The 20292-nt window shown below is 48.2% G+C and overlaps 1 protein-coding gene across 1 annotated transcript in view; it reads right to left on the bottom strand.

Annotated features, from left to right (window-relative positions):
* ABHD2 (abhydrolase domain containing 2) overlaps positions 281-20292 on the bottom strand; it is a 120447-nt gene continuing 100435 nt past the window's right edge. Inside the window, exons 7-11 of the mRNA XM_001925989.7 lie at positions 18608-18700; positions 15673-15783; positions 11731-11800; positions 9455-9539; positions 281-6655 (exon numbers count right to left, since the gene is read on the bottom strand). Coding sequence (XP_001926024.1) covers positions 6459-6655; positions 9455-9539; positions 11731-11800; positions 15673-15783; positions 18608-18700 — 556 coding nt within the window. The 3' untranslated portion in view covers positions 281-6458. The remainder of the gene's footprint in view (positions 6656-9454; positions 9540-11730; positions 11801-15672; positions 15784-18607; positions 18701-20292) is intronic.

Below are 20292 nucleotides of genomic sequence, written 5' to 3'. Positions count from 1 at the left end.
GCCGGATCCTTAACCCATGAGCAAGGCTGGGGATCGAACCTACAACCTCATGGTTCCTAGTTGGATTTGTTTCCGCTGTGCCACGATGGGAACTCCCGGGTAGGTTTTTAAAGATACCTGTGGGCTGGTCATTTCCTCAGTATTTGCAAGGCTGGGTTAAAAATCAACTGTGATGAGAACTTGGTGTTTTGTCCATTTCTTTCAGGCTTGTGCTTTGTGAAGACACAGGAAGAATCCTTTTAGATAGAAAAATCTCCACTTCAAAGGACACACAGCCACGCCACATTTTTAGTCTTTTATTTTTTTAAGTAAAGAAATTCCATTGAATCAAAGATAATAAAAGTACAGTTTTTGTTTGTAATGATCTTTGTTTACCACCACACAGAATCAAAATAGAACCAAACATAAAATGAGAAGATAAAATGATCAAGGATACCATTGTTTAGTATAGTTTCTTAATAAAGGTAAATATCCTCATATTTAGAAAAAATTGCATTGCTAGTTGCAAATCTTAAACACCTCAGTGCTGGGGGATCCTGTATCCGGCCCTCCCCCAAATCCAGCAGCACGGAGGCTTTCGGAACACAAACTCAAAAAAGACATTATTTTCAGGGCAGCATTTGAAGATTCAGAAAATCAAACAAAAACAACAAACAGAACAACAAAACGAAATCAAACAAAACAAACCAAAGTTAGGAATGTGAAAGTGATGGTTCTCATAAATCAATCTGGAAGCAGATTTGCTAACAGAAGAACATGGTTAACAGGAGTCTAACCAGGAAAGGCGGGAACTGCAAACTGGCTCCTTGCTACCCCCACCCCCCCAGCCCCTGGTGTCACTAAGGCAGCTGCAGTGGCAGACGTCAAAAGCTCAGGTACAGTGAAGGTCTTCCTGAGGCAGTGGGGGGGGGACCCAGAGCATCTGAAACTGGTGTGGATAGGTGACAGGATTCTACGTGGACTTGTGCTTTAGGAAAACTAAAGAGGCCAAAATGCGGACCAAACAAAAGCTAACGCCCACGCCCAGGAGCTTGGTCCACCCACCCAAACAGCCTGGGAGGGAGGTGGCTGGCCCTGGGGCTGAGGGGCAGCAGCACCTCTACGTGGCTGTTGGCTGCTCCACGTGGGTGGTCTGGAAGGAGAATGCCCATCGCGACGAAGGCTGTTTCTGCAGGTGCTCTAAGTGGACCGTCCCCAACTTATGGCGATAGATAAGTTTCTTGGCTAGTGGGGACCGGAGGGGGGTAGGTTCTAGGTTTCCTTACTAAATGGACAGGAATCGAGTGAAAGGACTTAATTCACTGGTTAGAAATTCACTTTTGCTTATTCACTAGACTTAGCTGAACACTTTACCCACTTACATGCTGGGAAAGATGGTTCAGAAGACATGGTGTGTGGGGTGGGGGGGTGGGAGGCTGGTTCCTACAAAAGGGGCAGCTGTCTACTGCCTGGGGTCTGAGAATGGCTGACGAGCTGGGCTCTGCTGCCTGCTTCCAACGGCCACCTGGGGGGATGCCTGGCCGCAGGGGCAGAGGCAGGAGCAGCGACACAGGCAAGAGGAAGCACTGTTAGTGCTGGATGACACTTGGGCTCTCACTGCCCGTGTGGTCTGCTCCCCTTCAAATATAGTTTGGCAAAAGCAACCCTCGTTTGAAGGTGGAGGGGGTACGTCCCTCTGCTTTGATAACAGAGGAAAAAGGAAACTCTCCCTCAATTGCTTGGCCTCTAAATGTCACAGGTAGGCTACTTCTCATGGCTTTTGGAAATATCCAACTCATCCCAAGTGGCTTCAACAATGGAGGGAGGGTGACAGGGAAGAAAGGCATCTGAGATGAGGTGTGTGGCCAGTTCTGGATTGCTCACTGTCACGGGGTGAGGGGTGGGGGTGCCTACTGTAAAAGAGGCTGCATGAAGAAATTCTCTGGTCTTGCTGTGGCTTCATTTTGAGCTTCTACAAAAGAAGAATTTGAATTCCAAAGCCACAAGATCATTGTCATGCCAGGGGCTGTCCTAGAGGCCAGGTAAGGCTTTCTGGGCCAAGAAAATGATGCCAGATGACATTGTGGGCAGACGCTACAATGAAATGCTTCTTAATAACTTCGCTGTCCTGCCTTAGAGGACAAAGATCTGAGTTCTTTTAATTCAACGTGATGTCTCAGTGATCGTTACTTTAGCTCTAAGTCAGGATCGATGCCATGGGAAAAGAAAAGCTTCTCACATCTCAGACATCTGCCTGCCTGGCAAACACAAACAAGAACACATGTATTGTTTGCCTGGAGCCGGCAAAATGAATCTCCAGCCACCCGGTGACAAAGAGAGCGCTCATTCAGATGCCAGGCATATAGGCTCAGCTACCCAGAAAGTTCAGCTTTAATGAAGGCTGTAGTTTTAGAATGAAAGCCTGAGCAGGAAGGATTTCTGTGCTGGGAACTCTCAATGCTTGCCCGAGTCCCATAGAAGGATGGGGCTGGTTGCCTCGTTCCAAGGGTCAGCACCTGGCCCGGTCATAAGACCACCCTCGGCACGGAAAAGATGGTGAGATGACAGTGGAGGCTCTGGGAGAAGCAGGTCAGAGACACAGGGCTCTGGGCCGTGTCAGAGCAAAGACTTCACCAGCAAAGACTGAACACAGTAGCCGCTCTCCAAGTCCCCTCAGGATGAGCCTTGACATACTAGTTTCCACCTGCAAAGGCTGTAGAAGGCGAGTGGGGATGTTCTGGCAGAGGCCGTGTAAATAGGGGAAGGGAACTTAAGTCGAAGATGAGGTAACCCGGGCCCAGGGAGGTGAAGTGATTACCCATAATCCAATGGGGATTAGAGAGAAGACAAGAACCCAGGCCTCCTGGACCCTAGTTCCGTAACACCAGTCAAGAAAGGGATGCTGCCTACTCTTAAGGTGTGTGTAAAACCCTGCAGGGAGGTTCAAAGAATGTAGTGACAACTAACAACTCTGCACCTTCATTCTGCTCTGGAATCACTGGTGCACACTCACAACAAGGAAGGTAACAGGTTTTCTTCAAGTGCGTTACACTCCCTATGACCATAAACGCAGGAAGGAGGCTTGAGACCATATTTCAAGTCAGATAATCCTAATTTGATGGGGAGCAGTTACTCAGTATTGTCTTGAAACTGTTTAGAGGCAGGGAGTACAACCTGGACAAATGTGAAAACCTGCTTTTTTCTTTTTTGTCCCCTTTTGTTTTTTAGGGCTGCACCCACGAGATATGGAAGTTCCCAGGCTAGGGGTCTAATTGGAGCTGTAGCCGCCGGCCTAGGCCAGAGCCACAGCAACACCAGATCCGAGCTGCGTCTGCGATCTACACCACGGCTCACAGCAACGCCGGGTCCTTAACCCACTGAGTGAGGCCAGGGATCCAAGCCACAACCTCGTGGTTCCTAGTCGGATTCGTTTCTGCTGTACCATGATGGGAACTCCTCCTTGGTTTCTAACATGCTCTTCCTGCAATAGAATTGTCTGGGTCTCAGAGTTCCCTGGTGGTCTAGTGCTTAAGGATCTGACACTGTCACTGCTCTGGTTGTGGGTTTGGTCCCCAGCCTGAGAACTTCCACGTGCCTTGGGTGCGCACCCCCCCTACCCCAAAACTGTGTATGTCTCTGCGATTTATATCCTTAATCTGATTTTTTTTCTTTTTGGGTCTGCCCATGACTTGTGAAAATTCCTGCCTGGGATCAAACTCGAGCCACAGCAATGACAACACTGAATCCTTAGACTGCTAGGCCACTGCTAGTTTAAAATCAGGAAACTCCCTGATTTTAAAATACACTATTCAAATGCTCTTTGAAAATTCAGCCTTGTTTTAGCCCTAGTCGAACCTCAATAGCAAGAAGAGCCCACACATTATCATCAGGAATGAATGAAAAGCAAGAAAAGCTGACCTACATATAAAATGCTGCTCCCTTGTTTAGTAGGCAAGCTTGCATCTCTGTAAATTCAATGCCTCTGTGCTCTCATTCAGAGACAAACAAGAATTTTCCTGTAAGACAGCCACAGATACACCCTCATTTCCATGCCCGAGAGCCTAAAGCTTGAACAAAGGGCTTCAGTTGATTTCATGTGAGCCAGAATGGAATATAAGTGCCATTCAGAGTCATACACTAAAAAGATTTCAGCTGGGACACGGCCCCCACAGCCCTGCGGGGTAAGTTCCGGTTGCGTGGTGACAAAGTATGCCCTGAGCCCTGCCTCTCCTACGTGGGCCATCAGAACCGCCATCCAGACTCCAAGGACTTCTGCCCCCCCGCCCCCCCAGGGTGTAACAAGACTGTTTTCTCCTCCTGAGTGGAGTTGGTATCTGGCCACTGCTTCGCTGGAACAGATCAAGAGACATGACCTAAGGCAAATGAAAGGAGCCTCTTGCTTTCCGACCCCGTGAAGTTATTGCTTCGTTTACCTAATTTCACAAAAAGGCTTGAGACACGAAGGTAGGAAATATGACTACGAATCTTCTAGAACACAGCTGCGGTTGGAGGTTGGAGGTTGGAGGGACAGTACCAGGGGGAGGGACTAGCTTCCAAACTGAGGGGTAGATGATAAAGTGCCAAGTTGTGCTAAAAGGATGTGAAAAAGAAATGCACTCGAAAAATAACACCCGGGAGTGAGGGCGTCACAACGATGAATTTGATGTGTGTGAAAAATTGTACCGAAGCAAAGCTAAGACCACAGAAGTCTCAGTCTTGTCAGGTAATAGCAATTTTTGTTGTTATAGGTTGGGACGATCTGGTGATTGTCAGAAAACAGCTTCTGCAGGTTACAGACATTACTGTCGTATGCCTCGGACTGATGCCCAAGTCGCAGCCACCTCTGGCCATGAGGGTGGCATCCAGGCCCCCAGGTGGTTCCCTTTACCCCTTGGACACCCACATGCAGACTCATCATTTATGTTCCTGTCAGTCCTAGAGAAGAGGAGAGGAATCAGGGAAATTTATCTACATCTTTTCACTCATCATTCTGTTTAGTCCCAGAATCTGCTGATTTTTCAAAAAGTGCAGGGTTTTTAGACATTCAAGTACCACAGGGTTGGAGGAAAGGAGTACTTGAAATGCAGAGTGACTTCTCATTTCAGAAGACACACTCTGGAAAGGTCTAGCCAACAAATAGAAACTATTAAACATGTTGCAAAATCACACCCTCTTCAGTTGGGAAGCTGTTTCTCCAAACTCAGATCCAACTTTTGAATGGTTTGATAGCAAAAGCCAGAGTTAGAGAGAACTGGATTAAAAAAATAAAATTATAACTAAGTGCTTTAAAAACAAACAAACAAACCTCTTTCTATGAAATGAGGGAGGAAAAAGAAAAGGCAAATGATGACATCTATATGCTTACACTAGCTCCCAGGCTCCCCTGGAGAGGTGTTCTCTCAAACCTCAGTAAACTGAGTTTGTCATTGAACTTTAGAACTGGTAGTGATCTCGGCAATCTACCTGGTCCAAGCCCCCCACTTTACAGTGAAGAGACTGAAGTTCAAAGGAACGTTTTCAGGGTCATATAGCCAGTGAGAAGCAGCGTCAGGCGTGGCCAGAAGTCCTCGACCAGGCCCAGGCCCCTTCTGAGCTGTCTCACGGCGATCACACCAGAGCAGCTGCACTCGACAGGCCTTGCTGTCTTGGAGGTTCCTGGGAGCTAAGGGACACCTCTGACAGCTAATTTCAATAACACAGGCTACCGAGATGCTTCTAATTTAAAGGCCTCGCTCAGCCGTATTTCCCACGTTTGCCTGGTGATGAGAATCACCTGGGACACTTGTCAAACATTAAAATCCCCAGACCCCTCCCCAGACCCAGCAAGGGGAGGGACCCGGGAGGCTGAATTTTTAACAAGAGCCCCAGAGAACTCTTATCAGCAGCAGGGGGTCAGCAAACTGTCTTAGGAGATCGTGAGGGAGAAACTCAGCTTGTGACGCAAAGGAATTTTCATTGCCACGTGAGAGGCCACAGTCTGGCCTGGGAGGCCCGGGACTTGGGGCTCCCAAGCTGAGCTGCATGTGCAGCATTGGCTATTTTTAGGGTCGAAGTAAGGACACATACAACCACCACAAAATAACATACATTCTTCACTGCCTTCTTGGGGAAAAGCCTTTTGATTGGCAAAGCAAAACTGCTGTTGAGACACATTTTTTTATAGGGAAACTAGATGTAATTGGCTTGAAAGCAATCAGATGCTGAAGCTGGACGGGAGGGTAAGAATCCCGTTGCTCGTCACCATGGCTAACAATGCAATGGAGAAAACCAGGAACTGAGCACAAAAATATGCCTGGAGCTCCCAGGGAAAGCCACCTACTGTTAAGACGGGTGTGCCTGGGGGGTGTTCCCCCGCTGATGGTGTGAGGTCAGATCCAGGTCACTGAGGGAGATGGGAGACCTGAAACAGCCATCATCGTTGAGGGACGCGAGTTCCAGAGGAGGGGGCTGGAGCGCGTCAGAGTCTGGGGAGGGGGGCCTCACTCCAGGTCGGCCTCCACCTGCTCCGTGTCAGAGCACTGCGACTTGTTACGTTCCCACTGGCAAATGGCATTGGCGTACTCCACCACCAGCTTATCCATCCACGTCAGGGGCTCAGGGAACAGCACGGAACCCTCAAAGAAGCCCAGGTGGCCCCCGTGCAGCGGCAGCACAAACATGACATTTTCTCGTTTCTCTGCAGGAGAAAGGCAGCTGAGTGAATCACTGTCCTCCCGTCAGCTCCAGGACAGGAGGTGTGACAGCGAGCTGGCCAGAGTGGCCCAGGCTCATCCCCATGGATGACGGTGTCACCTAGGTGGGCATCTGGCTTCCACTCACTCTGCCTCGTCTGCCAAAGTGGGAGGGCAGGTTTGGTGGGGCAGACAAGATGGTGGGACCTTGCAGGTTTGGGAAGATCAGCTTGGCTCTGGAGCAGGATGGGTAAGTGCATAAGAGATCCTTAGGCCTCTAAGTCATTTGCAAACAGCTGCATATCAGGATCACTCGGGTTTTTTAAAAAAACGATCCTTATGTTGCTCCCAGATTCTGATTTGGGGGTGGTAGGTGACAGAAGAAGCCAGGCCTTGGTGTTGCTAAAACTCCCTAGGTGACACCACTGTATAGCTAAATACTTCCCAACTTCATGCATCTAAATCACCTGGACTACCTTCTTGAAATGCAGATTCTGCTTTGATAAGCTTGGAGGAGCTGAGATTCTGCATTTCTCCCTTCCTTCCTTCCTTTCTTGGGCCATACCAGCAGCATATGGAGGTTCCCAGGCTAGGGGTCGAATCAGAGCTACAGCTGCCGGCCTATACCACAGCCACAGCAACGCGAGATCCGAGCAGCGCCTGCGACCTACACCACAGCTCATGGCAACACCGGATCCTTAACCCACTGAGCAAGGCCTGGGATCGAACCCACGTCCTCATGGATACCGGTCAGGTTTGTTACCACTGAGCCACAATGGGAGCACCTAAGCTTCTGCATTTCTAACAAGCTCCTAGGTAATGCCGATGCTACTGGCGGGGGCCAGGCTTTGAGGGGGGATTCATAATACACTCTTATTTACTAGAGAACCAAATGAATTCAATGGAGTCAATGATGTTTCATTATAGAACTTCATCTTTCAAGACTAAAGCTGCACGTTTTCTTAGACGATGCCCGGGCTCTCAATGGCACATGCTAAAAGGTCATCTGAGAATTACTGAGCTGGAGCTTGACTCTGAGTTCACGTTTAAGTTACTCCCACGTGGGCTAGTAAAACCATTACTGAAGAGGTGTGCAAAACGGGCAGCCAGTACAGTGAGGTGCCACCAGAGGTATCCACCTTCCCAGGGCGACAACTGACAAAGGGGCCCCTGCTGGCTGTTCCAGGCCTCTAAGGAGCTTCCTGGTACACACATTTCTGATTCTTTAGGGCTCTTTTCTTTTTCTTTCTTACTTTCTTTCTTTTTTTTTTTTTTTTTTTGTCTTTTTGCTATTTCTTGGGCTGCTCCCGCGGCATATGGAGGTTCCCAGGCTAGGGGTCGAATCAGAGCTGTAGCCACTAGCCTACGCCAGAGCCACAGCAACGTGGGATCTGAGCCGCATCTGCAACCTACACCACAGCTCATGGCAACGCTGGATCGTTAACCCACTGAGCAAGAGCAGGGACCGAACCTGCAACCTCATGGTTCCTAGTCGGATTCATTTCCGCCGTGCCACAAAGGGAACTGCTTAATTTTTTTAATTTTTAATTTTTTTGTCTCTCTAGGGCTGCACCTGCAGCATATGGAAGTTCCCAGGCTAGGGGTTGAATTGGAGCTGCAGCTGCCAACCTACACCACAGCCACAGGATCTGAGCGGCATCTTCGACCTATACCACAGCTCACGGCAATGCTGGATCCTTAACCCACTGAGCAAGGCCAGGGATCGAACCTGCATCCTCATGGATACTAGCTGGGATGGTTTCCGCTGTACCACGACGGGAACTCTCCAGATAGCTTTTTATCACTGAACACACCTGTGACACTTGGATTCACTCTGTCTGGGTGTGGGGGCCTTTGTCTGCTGGCTGTATTATCTACTCTTTAACTTGGGATCATAGGAGAACCGGAAGTACCCCTCGTGATATTGACAAGAGGAAATACAATCAGAGAGAACTGTGTGGGGAAGAGATTAGGTCTGAGGAGTCAGAATTCAATGCAAAGTAGCTTTCTTTGGATTGTGTGTCACCCAAGTGTTTCCTCCTTGTTTGTCTGGTAGCTCCGAGCACGGTGGGAGCCTGTGCCAGCCTTAGACACCGAAACATTCCCACAAGCAACACTCTTTGCTTTTACAGTTGCTTGTATTTTTATCCTCAAAGCAGACGAGGGCGCTGTCTGTGCTAAGAGGTAGCAGAACTGACTTTTTTGTTTTGCTTTTCAGGTCAAGTGTTAAGTCTAATCTCTCTCTCTCTCTTTTGTCTTTTTAGGGCCGCACCTTCGGCATATGGAGGTTCCCAGGCTAGGGGTCTAATTGGAGCTGTAGCCGCCAGCCTACACCACAGCCACGGCAACGTGGGATCAGAGCCACGTCTGCAACCTACACCACAGCTCACGGCAACGCCGGATCCTTGACCCACTGAGTGAGGCCAGGGATCGAACCCACAACCTCATGGTTTCCAATGGGATTCATTAACCACTAAGCCACGATGGGAACCCCAAGTCTAATATCTCTTTAAGTCAAACTGTCAGACTTAATGGAACCACATCCTGGAGGCAGTAATTTCACAGAGCACCAGGGGACACTCCACACCTCTTGGCTATAGATAGAAATGATCCCGTCTCTTGCACCAGGACACAACATGAAAAAGCTCTACCTGGGCTTCATCACAGCCTAGGACTCTCAGGCTAGACTAAATAAGAACACTGCCATGAGATGCCCTGGTCTCCAGGCGATGACGGCCAGGTGAAGGTGACACACTGTGGCAGTTTGCTGAGTGGTTGAGGGCGCAGCAGGGAGAAACACTTACCCGAAAGAGATTTTGGAATGGTCAGAAGACTTTCATGCACCAAGGGGTCATCAGCTGCATTCACCAGCATGAGAGGCACATAAATCTGAAATAAAAAAATAAAGTAGCATTAAACGATCAAATCCCTCCCCCCTTTGTCTTTTTTTTAGTGCCACATCCATGGCATATGGAAGTTCCCAGGCTATGGGGTCAATTCGGAGCTGCAGTTGCAGGTCTACACCACAGCCGCAGCAAGGCCAGACCTGAGCCACTTCTGAGACCTACCTATGGCTCATGGCAATGCTGGATCATTAACCCACTGAGTGAGGCCAGGGATGGGACCTGAGTCCTCATGGATCCTAGTTGTGTTGGTTACCACTGAGCCATGATGACGGGAACTCCTGATCAAATCCCTTTTTGGAACCCCACTGATCCAAGGCTCAAATTCACTACTAGACGTCTTTGAAGCAAAAGGAAGAGGGTAGGTGCTCAGTTTGCTGAACAAACAGACTAAGGACACCTTGGATTCCCTGGATGCAATAGGAATAACCACCACTGTGATGATGGCCCAGGTAGGCATGTGCAGGTGCCTCGTCCTGGGTGACCCACGTGCTCTGATGGATCGAGGGTCAAGACCCTATGATGCTCACTGGCACAACACTTCCGATCATCTTCACGGTATTTCAGATTAGCCATATCTTTCACAGCAATGACTTTACTGAGCGTCATGGACATATTCATTCAATTTACATTGTGGAGAGGCAAAAAGGAGTGTGTGCTTCACTCCAGACAAAGGAGGCTTTCTAGAAGAATCTGAAGGTTGAAAAGAGAAGGCTGGTGGATATCAGGAAACTCTGGCAGGTTTGCAGTCAACGTCCATTTTAGCAAAACAGCCAGTAATATCCTGTGGGTTTTTTTTTGTTGTTGTTGTTATTGTTTGTTTTTTTTAGGGCTGCACCTATGGCATATGGAAGTTCCCAGGCTATGGGCTCTATCAGAGCTGCAGCTGCCTGCCTACACCACAGCCACAGCAATGCCAGATTCTTAACCCACTGAGCAAGGCCAGGGTTCAAACCTTTGTCCTCATGGTCACTAGTCAAGTATGTTACTGCTGAGCCATGACAGGAACTCCAGGAATGTCCTTTATCATTTTAGCAGAGACGGAGCTGATGAGGGTGCTCAGATGTTACTGAACAGCCGTGCCAGGTAGTAGGATGATGGTTGTTTAACTTGGAGCCCCTCGACCTTAGCTCTGGATAGCTCAATGTTTCTGGAATGGCTTAAATGACGACACAAGAAGCCTGGATGGCGATACTAAAAGTAGGAGGGGTGGCGGATAGGACAGATGGCAGAAGTGTGATTTACAGTGATCTGCTTTAGCTGGGGGAGTGGTGGCCCAAACCAATAGGTAGACACTGACAGGGATAAATGGTAAGTCCTGTGTTTGAATAAAAGGAACAATTGCTCAAAGGCAGAATGAGAGGGGCTGGTTTGGTGGTGGTTCGGGTTAAACAAATGAACATGGGGTTATGATTGGCCATAAAGTTACTCAAAGTTGACTGTAGCTGCTAAAAACTTCCTTAATATAAAATTGTCTACCTTGCCGTGAGCTGTGGTGTAGGTTGCAGACGCGGCTCGGATCCTGCATTGCTGTGGCTCTGGCGTAGGCTGGTGGCTACAGCTCTGATTCAACCCCTAGCCTGGGAACCTCCATATGCCGCGGGAGCGGCCCAAGAAATAGCAACAACAAAAAAAAAAAAAAAAAAAAAAAAGACCAAAAAGACAAAAAATTGTCTACCTTGACCAAAAACTTGCTCCTCTAGCATTCTGATACAGAAATGCATTTATTTTGACTCTGTGCTTGCCAGATCACAGCAGGAATTTTGAGTTCAGTCCTTGGCATCACACCCACAAAACACACACTGGCCAAAAAACGGAACTGTAAGATATCTACATGGATCTCCTAAGAGGCACCATGGTAGGACCAGGCAGGATTATTCTGTCAAAAGAAGACTAAGAGAAAAATGAATGTGGCAGCAACTTCAAGGGCGTTCATACAGACTGAGGAGCTGACTGGCCCTGCACTGCGCTAAGGGGCAGCTCTGGGATGATCAGATAGAGGTCACAGAGGAGCTGAGTTGGGCTCAATAAGAAACCCAAGTGAACATTTAGGGCGGTTGGAGGCAGATGCTGGTGCAGGGAAGCTTTAGGAGGGATGCTTGTTATACCATGGGTGGAGCTGGACGGCATGACACCAATTCCGTGGTGCTCCTCCCTGAGCTGGTGCGGCCACTCACCCTGTGCAGGTACCTCATGCAGCTTTCTTCCTCGTAATATTCCTTCAGGGAGTTATAGCCATGAAACTTCCTGAGACACACATACACAAAGGAAAAAGACAAAACAGCACTTGAAATAAACAACACTTGGAATGCTGACTTTTTTTTTTCCCAGTTGATTTTATTACTATGGCAGTTCCCACAGCAACTTGTCATATCAGTAAAATACACACAGGTACCAGAGTAAGGGGTTAAGAGCATCCAGCTTTGGCATCTGGGTTCAAATCCTGGCTTAGCCACTTATTTTTATTTATTGTTTTGGCCTTGCCCAGTGGGCATGTGGAAGTTCCCAGGCCAGGGATCGAACTCACGCCACAGCAGTAACAATGCCAGATCCTTAACCCACTGTGCCACAAGGGAACTCCCTGCCCCTTATTGACTATGTGAACTTAGGCAAAGGGCTTAACCTCTCTGAGTTTCTCCTCTGTAAAATGGAGCTAAGGATAGGATTTTTTTTTTTTTTTTTGTCTTTTTGCTATTTCTTGGGCCACTCCCGCGGCATGTGGAGATTCTCAGGCTAGGGGTCCAATCGGAGCTGTAGCCACCGGCCTACACCAGAGCCACAGCAATGCAGGATCCGAGCTGCGTCTGCACCTACACCACAGCTCACGGCAATGCCGGATCATTAACCCACTGAGCAAGGGCAGGGACCGAACCCGCAACCTCATGGTTCCTAGTCGGATTCGTTAACCACTGCGCCGCAACGGGAACTCCAGGATAGGATCTTTTTTATCAGAACTGAGATTTGTGACATTAAAGCAACATTTTACTAGCACAGTGACTGGCCCAGAGTAGTAACTCAATAAGTGTTAAGGGCAATTATTAGCAGATATTACTTCTCTCTCTCTCTCTCTTTTTTGTTTTTTTTTTTTTGTTTTTGGTCTTTTTTATGGGGCTGCACCTGTGGCATATGGAGGTTCCCAGGCTACGGGTCTAATTGGAGCTGTAGCCACCGGCCTACGGCACAGCCACAGCAACTCGGGATCTGAGCCATGTCTGCGACCTATACCACAGCTCACGGCAATGCTGGATCCTTAACCCACTGAGCAAGGCCAGGGATCGAACCCACAAACTCATAGTTCCTAGTTGGATTCATTAGCCACTGAGCCACGACGGGAACTCCAGATATTATTTCTCTTAAGGCAGCATAAGACCAGGTCCCTGTAGACACTAAGAAACTGCATGTCAAAGGCATTTATGAAGTTCCCTTGTGGTACACTGGTTAAGGACCCAGTATTGTCACTGCTGTGGCCCAGGTTCAATCTCTGACCCAGGGATGTCCACATGCCATGGGTGTGGCTAAAAACAAAACAAACAAACAAAGGCATTTACTAGAACTTTGTTTTCAGAATTCTTCCTGGCAGAGTGACCTGGACTGCTGTGAACTGGAATGAAATATGTATTGGATAAGAGAAATGAGACAGAGATTCAAAGTTACTGACTCTGTCTCCTATGGAGCAGTGGTCAGAGTCACACTGACATGAGCAAACCCTTCAGTGGTCCAGCAAACAGGTCCTGCAGCTTTGCCCTGCCCTGTGCCCTGGGATGCTGGCATCATTCAGCTCAGAGCTCTGACAGCAGCAGGTGGATTCAACTGCAGGTCAGAGGATCTCTGAAAACCTCACTTCTTTCTGATGTATTTCTGGTTTCTGAATGGTGGTGGGTTTTTTGGTTCTGATTGGGATCTTCAAGCTATTTCAGGAGTTCCCTTCATGGCTCAGCGGTTAACGAACCTGACTAGGATCCATGAGGATGTGGGTTTGATCTCTGGCCTAGCTCAGTGGGTTAAGCATCCGGTGTTGCCATGAGCTGTGGTGTAGGTCCCAGATGTGGCTTGGATCTGGTATTGCTGTGGCTGTGGTATAGGCCAGCAGCTGTGGCTCCAATTGGACCCCTAGCTTGGGAATCTCCATATGCCTCGGGTGCGGCCCAAAAAAGAAAAAAAAAAAAAAAATGGGTATTTCGGCTCCCTTGAAGCCGTGGCTCTTCCACTCCCAGGCTCCTTGACATCCCTGCCAGGGAGGGACCCAGGAAGCTCAGGCCAGACTATTGGGGCCAAACTCCAAGGAAGCCAAGTGCAGAGATCATCTCTGGGGCATTTGTCCCCATGAAGGCGGTCCCTGCGCAGTCTCAGTGGGCCAGGAAGGCATGTCAGTCCTCCAGGATTACTGGTGATGAGTTGATGATAAGACTGGCTACACTGGTTATGGTCTGAAAAGTGCTGCTATCCAGCACTGTTAAAAAGGGAAGAGTTTGGGGGAACACTCTTTTGGGCTTAAAACAATCTAGCAGATAGAATGAAATTTAAATGGGTTTGCTTTTTTTCTCATTAGTGCTGCTCTATAGTAAAGCTGCACGCCCTACTGTAAATAAGAGGGGGTAAGTAAAATTCATTTTCACCTTCTGATCACACCAGCAGTTTCCTATTTCCATTTTCACTGAGTAACTGTTCATGAGCACGTTCTAAAGTTACTTGGTGTAAGAAGGCTACAAGAATCCCATAGGGAAGTAAGTACAAATCCCATACCTTCAGGTCAATATCTGCCTATCTACTGGATAAACACCACATTGCTTTGTTTTTGTTTGTTTGTTATTTTTTGTTTGTTTGTTTGCTTTTGGCCATGGTGTGCAGGGGCTTGATGTGAGATCTCAGTTCCAGAACAGAGATTGAACCTGGGCTGCAGCAGGGAAAGCATCTTAACTACTGGACCACCAGGGAACTCCCAACACCAGCTTACTTTTTAAACCATACCTGAAGGTATCAAATAATCATTAGATAAAAAGGATGATGCTTTTATTTTTTATTTTTTAGTCTTTTTAGGGCCGCACCCACGGCACATGGAGGTTCCCAGGCTAGGGGTTGAATTGGAGCTGTAGCCGCCGGCCTACACAACAGCCACAGTAACATGGGATCCGAGCTGTGTCTGCAACCTACACCACAGCTCACAGCAATGCCAGATCCTTAACCCACTGAGCAAGGCCAGGAATTGAACTTGTGTCCTCATGGATACTAGGCAGATTCGTTTCCACTGAGATGATAGGAACTTCTTTTTTTAAAAAAATTTATTTGTATTATTATCATTATTCATTATTATTGTATGTCTTTTTAGGGCCTCTCCCATTTCCACTGAGCCATGACAGGAACTCCAAGAATGATGTTTTGAAAGAGAACGATGACGTAAGAGATCAACTTTACCTTTTCCAGCAAGGCTAACCTTAACCAGAAACTACTGGTGCCAGCAAAGGGGACACTATCAGCGTGGTGACCTCACCTGTCTGGAGAGGCCTGGAGGGGCTGGGCAAGGAAAGGGTAACTCAGAGAAATGGGTGGAGATTGCTTATGACATGCCAAGTCTTCATGTTCCTACAGGCTCTGCTTTTTCTTGCAACACACAGACAGCTCTTTTGGTCTATTTTTGGTTTTTCTACTTTTGATAGAGAGGTAGGCAGGTACAATAAGTATTTCCCTTTCTTTTTTGTCTCTTTGCTTTTTTTTTAGGGCTGCATCTGCGGCATACGGAGGATCCCAGGCTAGGGGTCCAATTGGAGCTGTGGCCGCCAGCCTACACCACAGCCACAGCAACTTGGGATCTAAGCTGAATCTGTGACCTACAGCTCATGGCAATGCTGGATCCTTAACCTACTGAGCGAGGCCAGGGTTTGAACCCACATCCTCGTGGATCCTAGTCGGGTTTGTTAACTGATGAGCCATGAAGGGACCTCTGAAAGCTTCAGTATTTAAACAGTTATATATATGTATATATATATATGCATATATATATATATATATGTATATATAAATAACACCAATGCCCTTAACCCTTAACACCAAAGTGGGCAAAGGAAACCCTTGGTGCCGGGCAGCGCTGGCCTGATGCCTCCCACCCCCGAGCCCAGGCATACCGCATCACATTGTCGTCGATCTGCATCAGGGATGTCGCCGTGTAGAGGCGGCTCAGGTCTGTGTCCTCCAGGCTCTGGGGTTTCTTAACATGGTCTCCAAAAAGAGCTTGCCTAGAATGAGACAAAAAGCAGAGAAGAAAAAGAAGATGACAAACCAAATCATCACGTTTTCCAACAAAGTATCGTATAATTTTGTCAATTATACTTCATTCAAGCTGGGAAAAAAATTTTTTTTTTTCCTCTTTAGGGCCATCCCTATGGCATATGGACGTTCCTGGGCTAGGGGTTGGATTAGAGCTGCAGCTGCCAGTCTACACCACAGCCACAGCAAAGCAGGATCCAGGTGCATCTGTGACCTACACCACAATCTGCGGCAATGCTGGATCCAACCCGCATCCTCGTGGGTATTAGTTGGGTTCTTGACCCACTGAGCCACAACGGGGACTCCAGAAAAAGATTTTTTTAAAGCACATGATAAACAACCACAGCTGAGCTTGCTTCCTTGTCCAGAGGCAAGCCAGGAGAAAGTCTGATAGACTGCATGTGGGTAATTAGGGATGATTTAATCCCTTTGGCCTTCATAATGTCCCAGAGGATAAGCGTGTACGACTGACAGTTGAATAAAGAAGAAGGATGAACGTCAAGACTTTATTTTCCTTTGTGGTTTTTTGTTTGTTTGTTTTGGCTGCATCTGTGGCAGGCAGAAGTTCCGGGGCCAGGGACTGAACCCAAGCCACAGCAGCAACTGAGCTGCAGGAGTGATAACACCGGATCCTTAACCCACTGAGCCACCAGGGAACTCCAAGACCTTATTTTCCTTTGAAGGGGCAGCTAGACAAACCAAAGATTGGGTTTGAGCCTAGATGACTGTTACAAAACCTGCACCACCAAGAGAGGTCTCAGGATGCGCTCTGTGGCCTGGGGTCGACTGTCAGCCAAACAGTGGGAGAACTTAGCCTAAAGTTCTAGGGGCCCCATCTTTACGATGGTGTTGACACCGTCCTCTTTGGCAGAACCCTGTTCACTTTATGAGCTCTTTGTGTCACTTAACAGGGAAGATAAAGATTAATCCATTTAGCACTTGGGCAAATGCACAGCTGTCCAATATGTTAGTTAAAAAGCTGGTGTAGGAGTTCCCGTCGTGGCGCAGTGGTTAACGAATCCGACTAGGAACCATGAGGTTGCGGGTTCGGTCCCTGCCCTTGCTCAGTGGGTTAACGATCCGGCGTTGCCATGAGCTGTGGTGTAGGTTGCAGACGCGGCTCGGATCTCGCGTTGCTGTGGCTCTGGTGTAGGCCGGAGACTACAGCTCCGATTGGACCCCTAGCCTGGGAACCTCTGTATGCCACGGGAGCGGCCCAAGAAATAGCAAAAAGACAAAAAAAAAAAAAAAAAAAAAAAAAAAAAAGCTGGTGTATACTCAGAAGAATAATCACTTCTACTAAAAAAAGATCCATCTGGACAGGATGGCAATAAAAGCAGAGGTAAAAATGTGCACATTTAGGAGCTCCCATTGTGGCTCAGTGGTAACAAACCCAACTAGTATCCATGAGGACGCAGGTTTGATCCCTGGCCTCGCTCAGCGGGTTAAGGATCCTGGGTTGCTGTGAGCTGTAGTGCAGGTTTCAGATGTGGCTTGGATCCTGCATTGCTGTGTCTGTGGAATAGCCACTTGGCCTGGGACTAGCCTAGGAACTTCCATATGCTGTGGGTGTGGCCCTAAAAAGCAAAAGAAAACGAAAACAAAAAGAAAAAGTGCACGTTTAGACTTCCATTTCCAGCAAGGGCTCTCATCATATAGCTGATGAAGAAGAACTGAGGTTGCTTTGTTTGAGGTTTGGCCCTACAATGGGAAAAATTCATCATGGAAACCAAATGTTCTGGTATTCATCCACGACCTCTCCCAAAGATCGGATTTAACACCTTTTTTTCCCCCCCAAAAGAGCATTAGGAAGATTATATAACTATGGGATAGAATTCCCAATTTTAAGTGTCCCTACTACACAGGGATGTATGTCAATTACAGCTCAATAAAACTTGAAAAAAAATTTAAAAAGAGATCATGCTGATGAGAAAAAAATTATAATAACATGTCCCTAAAATCTCTGGACATTTAGCTTTCTGTGGCAAATTTAAAAAATGTAGATATAGGAGTTCCTACCTGGCTCATTGGTAACGAACCCAACTAGTAACCATAATGATGTAGGTTTGATCCCTGGCCTCACTCAGTGGGTTAAGAATCCAGTGTTGCCGTGAGCTGTGGTGTAGGTTGCAGATGCGGCTCGGATCCTGTGTTGCTATGGCTGTGGTGCAGGCCTGTGCCTACAGCTTCGATTCAACCCCTAGCCTAGGAACGTCCATATGCTGCAAGGGCAGCCCTGAAAAAAAAACTGCAATGATGAAATTCATCACTAATATTTTTTGAGTCTTCCCGCAGGCCAGGTGCTGCGCTAAGCACTTGTCAGGGGCTAACCCACCACAGAATTCTGAGCAGAAGAGAGGCACGGTCACTGTGGACAGTGATACTTTCCACCAGTGGCCAGACTCCCATCACACTGCTGCTTGGTCAGAACTCCAAAAGCCAGGAGAGAATGATTCTGCAGCCGTAAGCACAAAAGTATCCTAAGCAGAAAGATCCTAAACGATGATGTGCCACGCTCAGGATTGCCCTCCCTGGGAAAGAATAGCACAGCACCAATTTCTCTTTCTTCTTGGACCTTTTGCAAATTATGGAAGCAGAAAGCGATCTGGTGAGGTTGGTAGCTTGGGACAAGTTACTTTTGAACCTAGTCACAGAGCAGTCAGCTGAGAATTTGTACCACCCCGGCCTTTTTTTTTTTTCTCTCCCCCGAAGAAGGAGGAGTTTTGGCTTTTGGTGACTCTGAAATAAGCTGAGAGAGGAGCCAGCTCCCTAGGGAGGAGGGAGGCACTGCACCTGTGCGAGAGGATAATCCTCTTCATGTTGTCAGCCATGAGGAAGTTGTAGAAGCGCCGACACTGATCCCACTGCATGAAGGTTTCCTGGGCCCTGGAAGAAGCACAAGTGAGAGTGAGCAGGACTGTGTCCCGGAGAGGATGCGGCTGGCGCTGGCGCGGGCGGGATGCAGGGCTATTGCCACTGCAGAGCGCCGGCTCCCTACGCTGCAATGTGGCCTTTGCCGCGGGGTCCTCAGACTCTCTGTAGAGACACCACAACAGCGCTGCTAACGTGAGGCCCTGGCCAGCGACTCTCTGGGGCCACAGGCTTTGCTGGTGACACTCCTGACACCCTCCCCATCACCTTGGCCTTCTCTTTGCCATAGGACCTGGGAGTACCAGAGTCTGCTTCCACTGCAGGCACATTTTTTCTGGAGGACTGTGTAAGGGGGTGGCGGGGGGGGGCTGCAGAAGAACAGTGCAGGGAAAAGCCTACACACACTTCTTTCCATTACTTACATGTGGAATGCAACAAACTAGCGACTATAACAAAGAAGAAGCAGACTCACAGAGAACATACTAGTGATTACTGGAGGCAGGAGAAGGGCCATACAGGGGTCGGGGAAGAGGAGGGTTTTATAGGATTATATGAAACCATGTGCATGAAACTTACAAATTGTAAAGCACCGAGTTCCCATTGTGGCTCAGCAGTAACAAACCCAACTAGTGTCCATGAGGACAACAGTTCGATCCCTGGCCTCGCTCATTTGGTTGGGATTTGGAGTTGCCATGAGCTGCGGCGCTGATCCCACGTTGCTGTGGCTGTGGCGCAGGCCGGCAGCTGCAGCTCCGATTCAACCCCTAGCCTGGGAACCTCCATATGCTGTGGGTGCGGCCCTAAAAAGCAAAAAAAAAAAAAAAAAAAAAGTTATTCAATAAACTTTAAAAAATGAGAAGGAAAAAATTAAAGACACTCCTTTTGTTGCCATTTGCAAGGCAAAGGAAAATGATATAACTTAAGCTTTCTTTTTGATTAGCCTTTAACATTTAAGGGGCAAGGAATGGAAGAAGGAGAGAGGCCACCAACCCTTTCTAGGCACGGCTGCTGGGGCTGGTCCCAAGTCTTTCTGCCTCTAGAGCTAGTGCGTGCTGTTGGCATGGCAAGACTTTCTGATATGGGGGTCACCAGGCAGGTCCCTGCTTCCAGATCAGCAGACCACGGACTCAGAGAGGTCAAGGGATCTGCCCAGGGTCACTCCAGCACAGTCAGGTACGGCTGAGGTTTAAGCCAGGTAGCCTGGCTCCAGCGCCTGTGTTCTGCCACCACCACCCTGTGCGGCAAGGGGACACAGCAAGGCCAGGCTCCTCTCCACGCTGCTGAGGCCCGATGCCCTCGGCCACCTGTGGTGACTCCCAGGCTGTGGCTCAGCCCTCCCCGCTCGAGCTTTCTTCCCTCTGTGAGACCCAACACGGCTGCCACAGAGTCTCTCTGACCTTCATTTGGCAGATTTCTGAGGCCTGAGGTCTGATCATCCCCTGGGAACGGATCTGGGTGTCACTGTTCCCACACAGAATCCCTTGGTTTCATCCCCCTATGGCCAAAGAGGGGACTCTTGAGAGAGAGAGGGTGGCTCATAGGGTTGTGTTTTTTTTTTTTTTTTTTTTTAAATCCAGGGAGTTATAAAAGCAATTTCCGGAACCAGA

The sequence above is a fragment of the Sus scrofa genome, chromosome 7, assembly GCF_000003025.6.
Source record: "Sus scrofa isolate TJ Tabasco breed Duroc chromosome 7, Sscrofa11.1, whole genome shotgun sequence".
In the NCBI taxonomy this organism is placed as follows: Eukaryota; Metazoa; Chordata; class Mammalia; order Artiodactyla; family Suidae; genus Sus; species Sus scrofa.
Note: the sequence above shows the minus strand (reverse complement) of the source record. Positions and strands in the feature narration are given on the sequence as shown.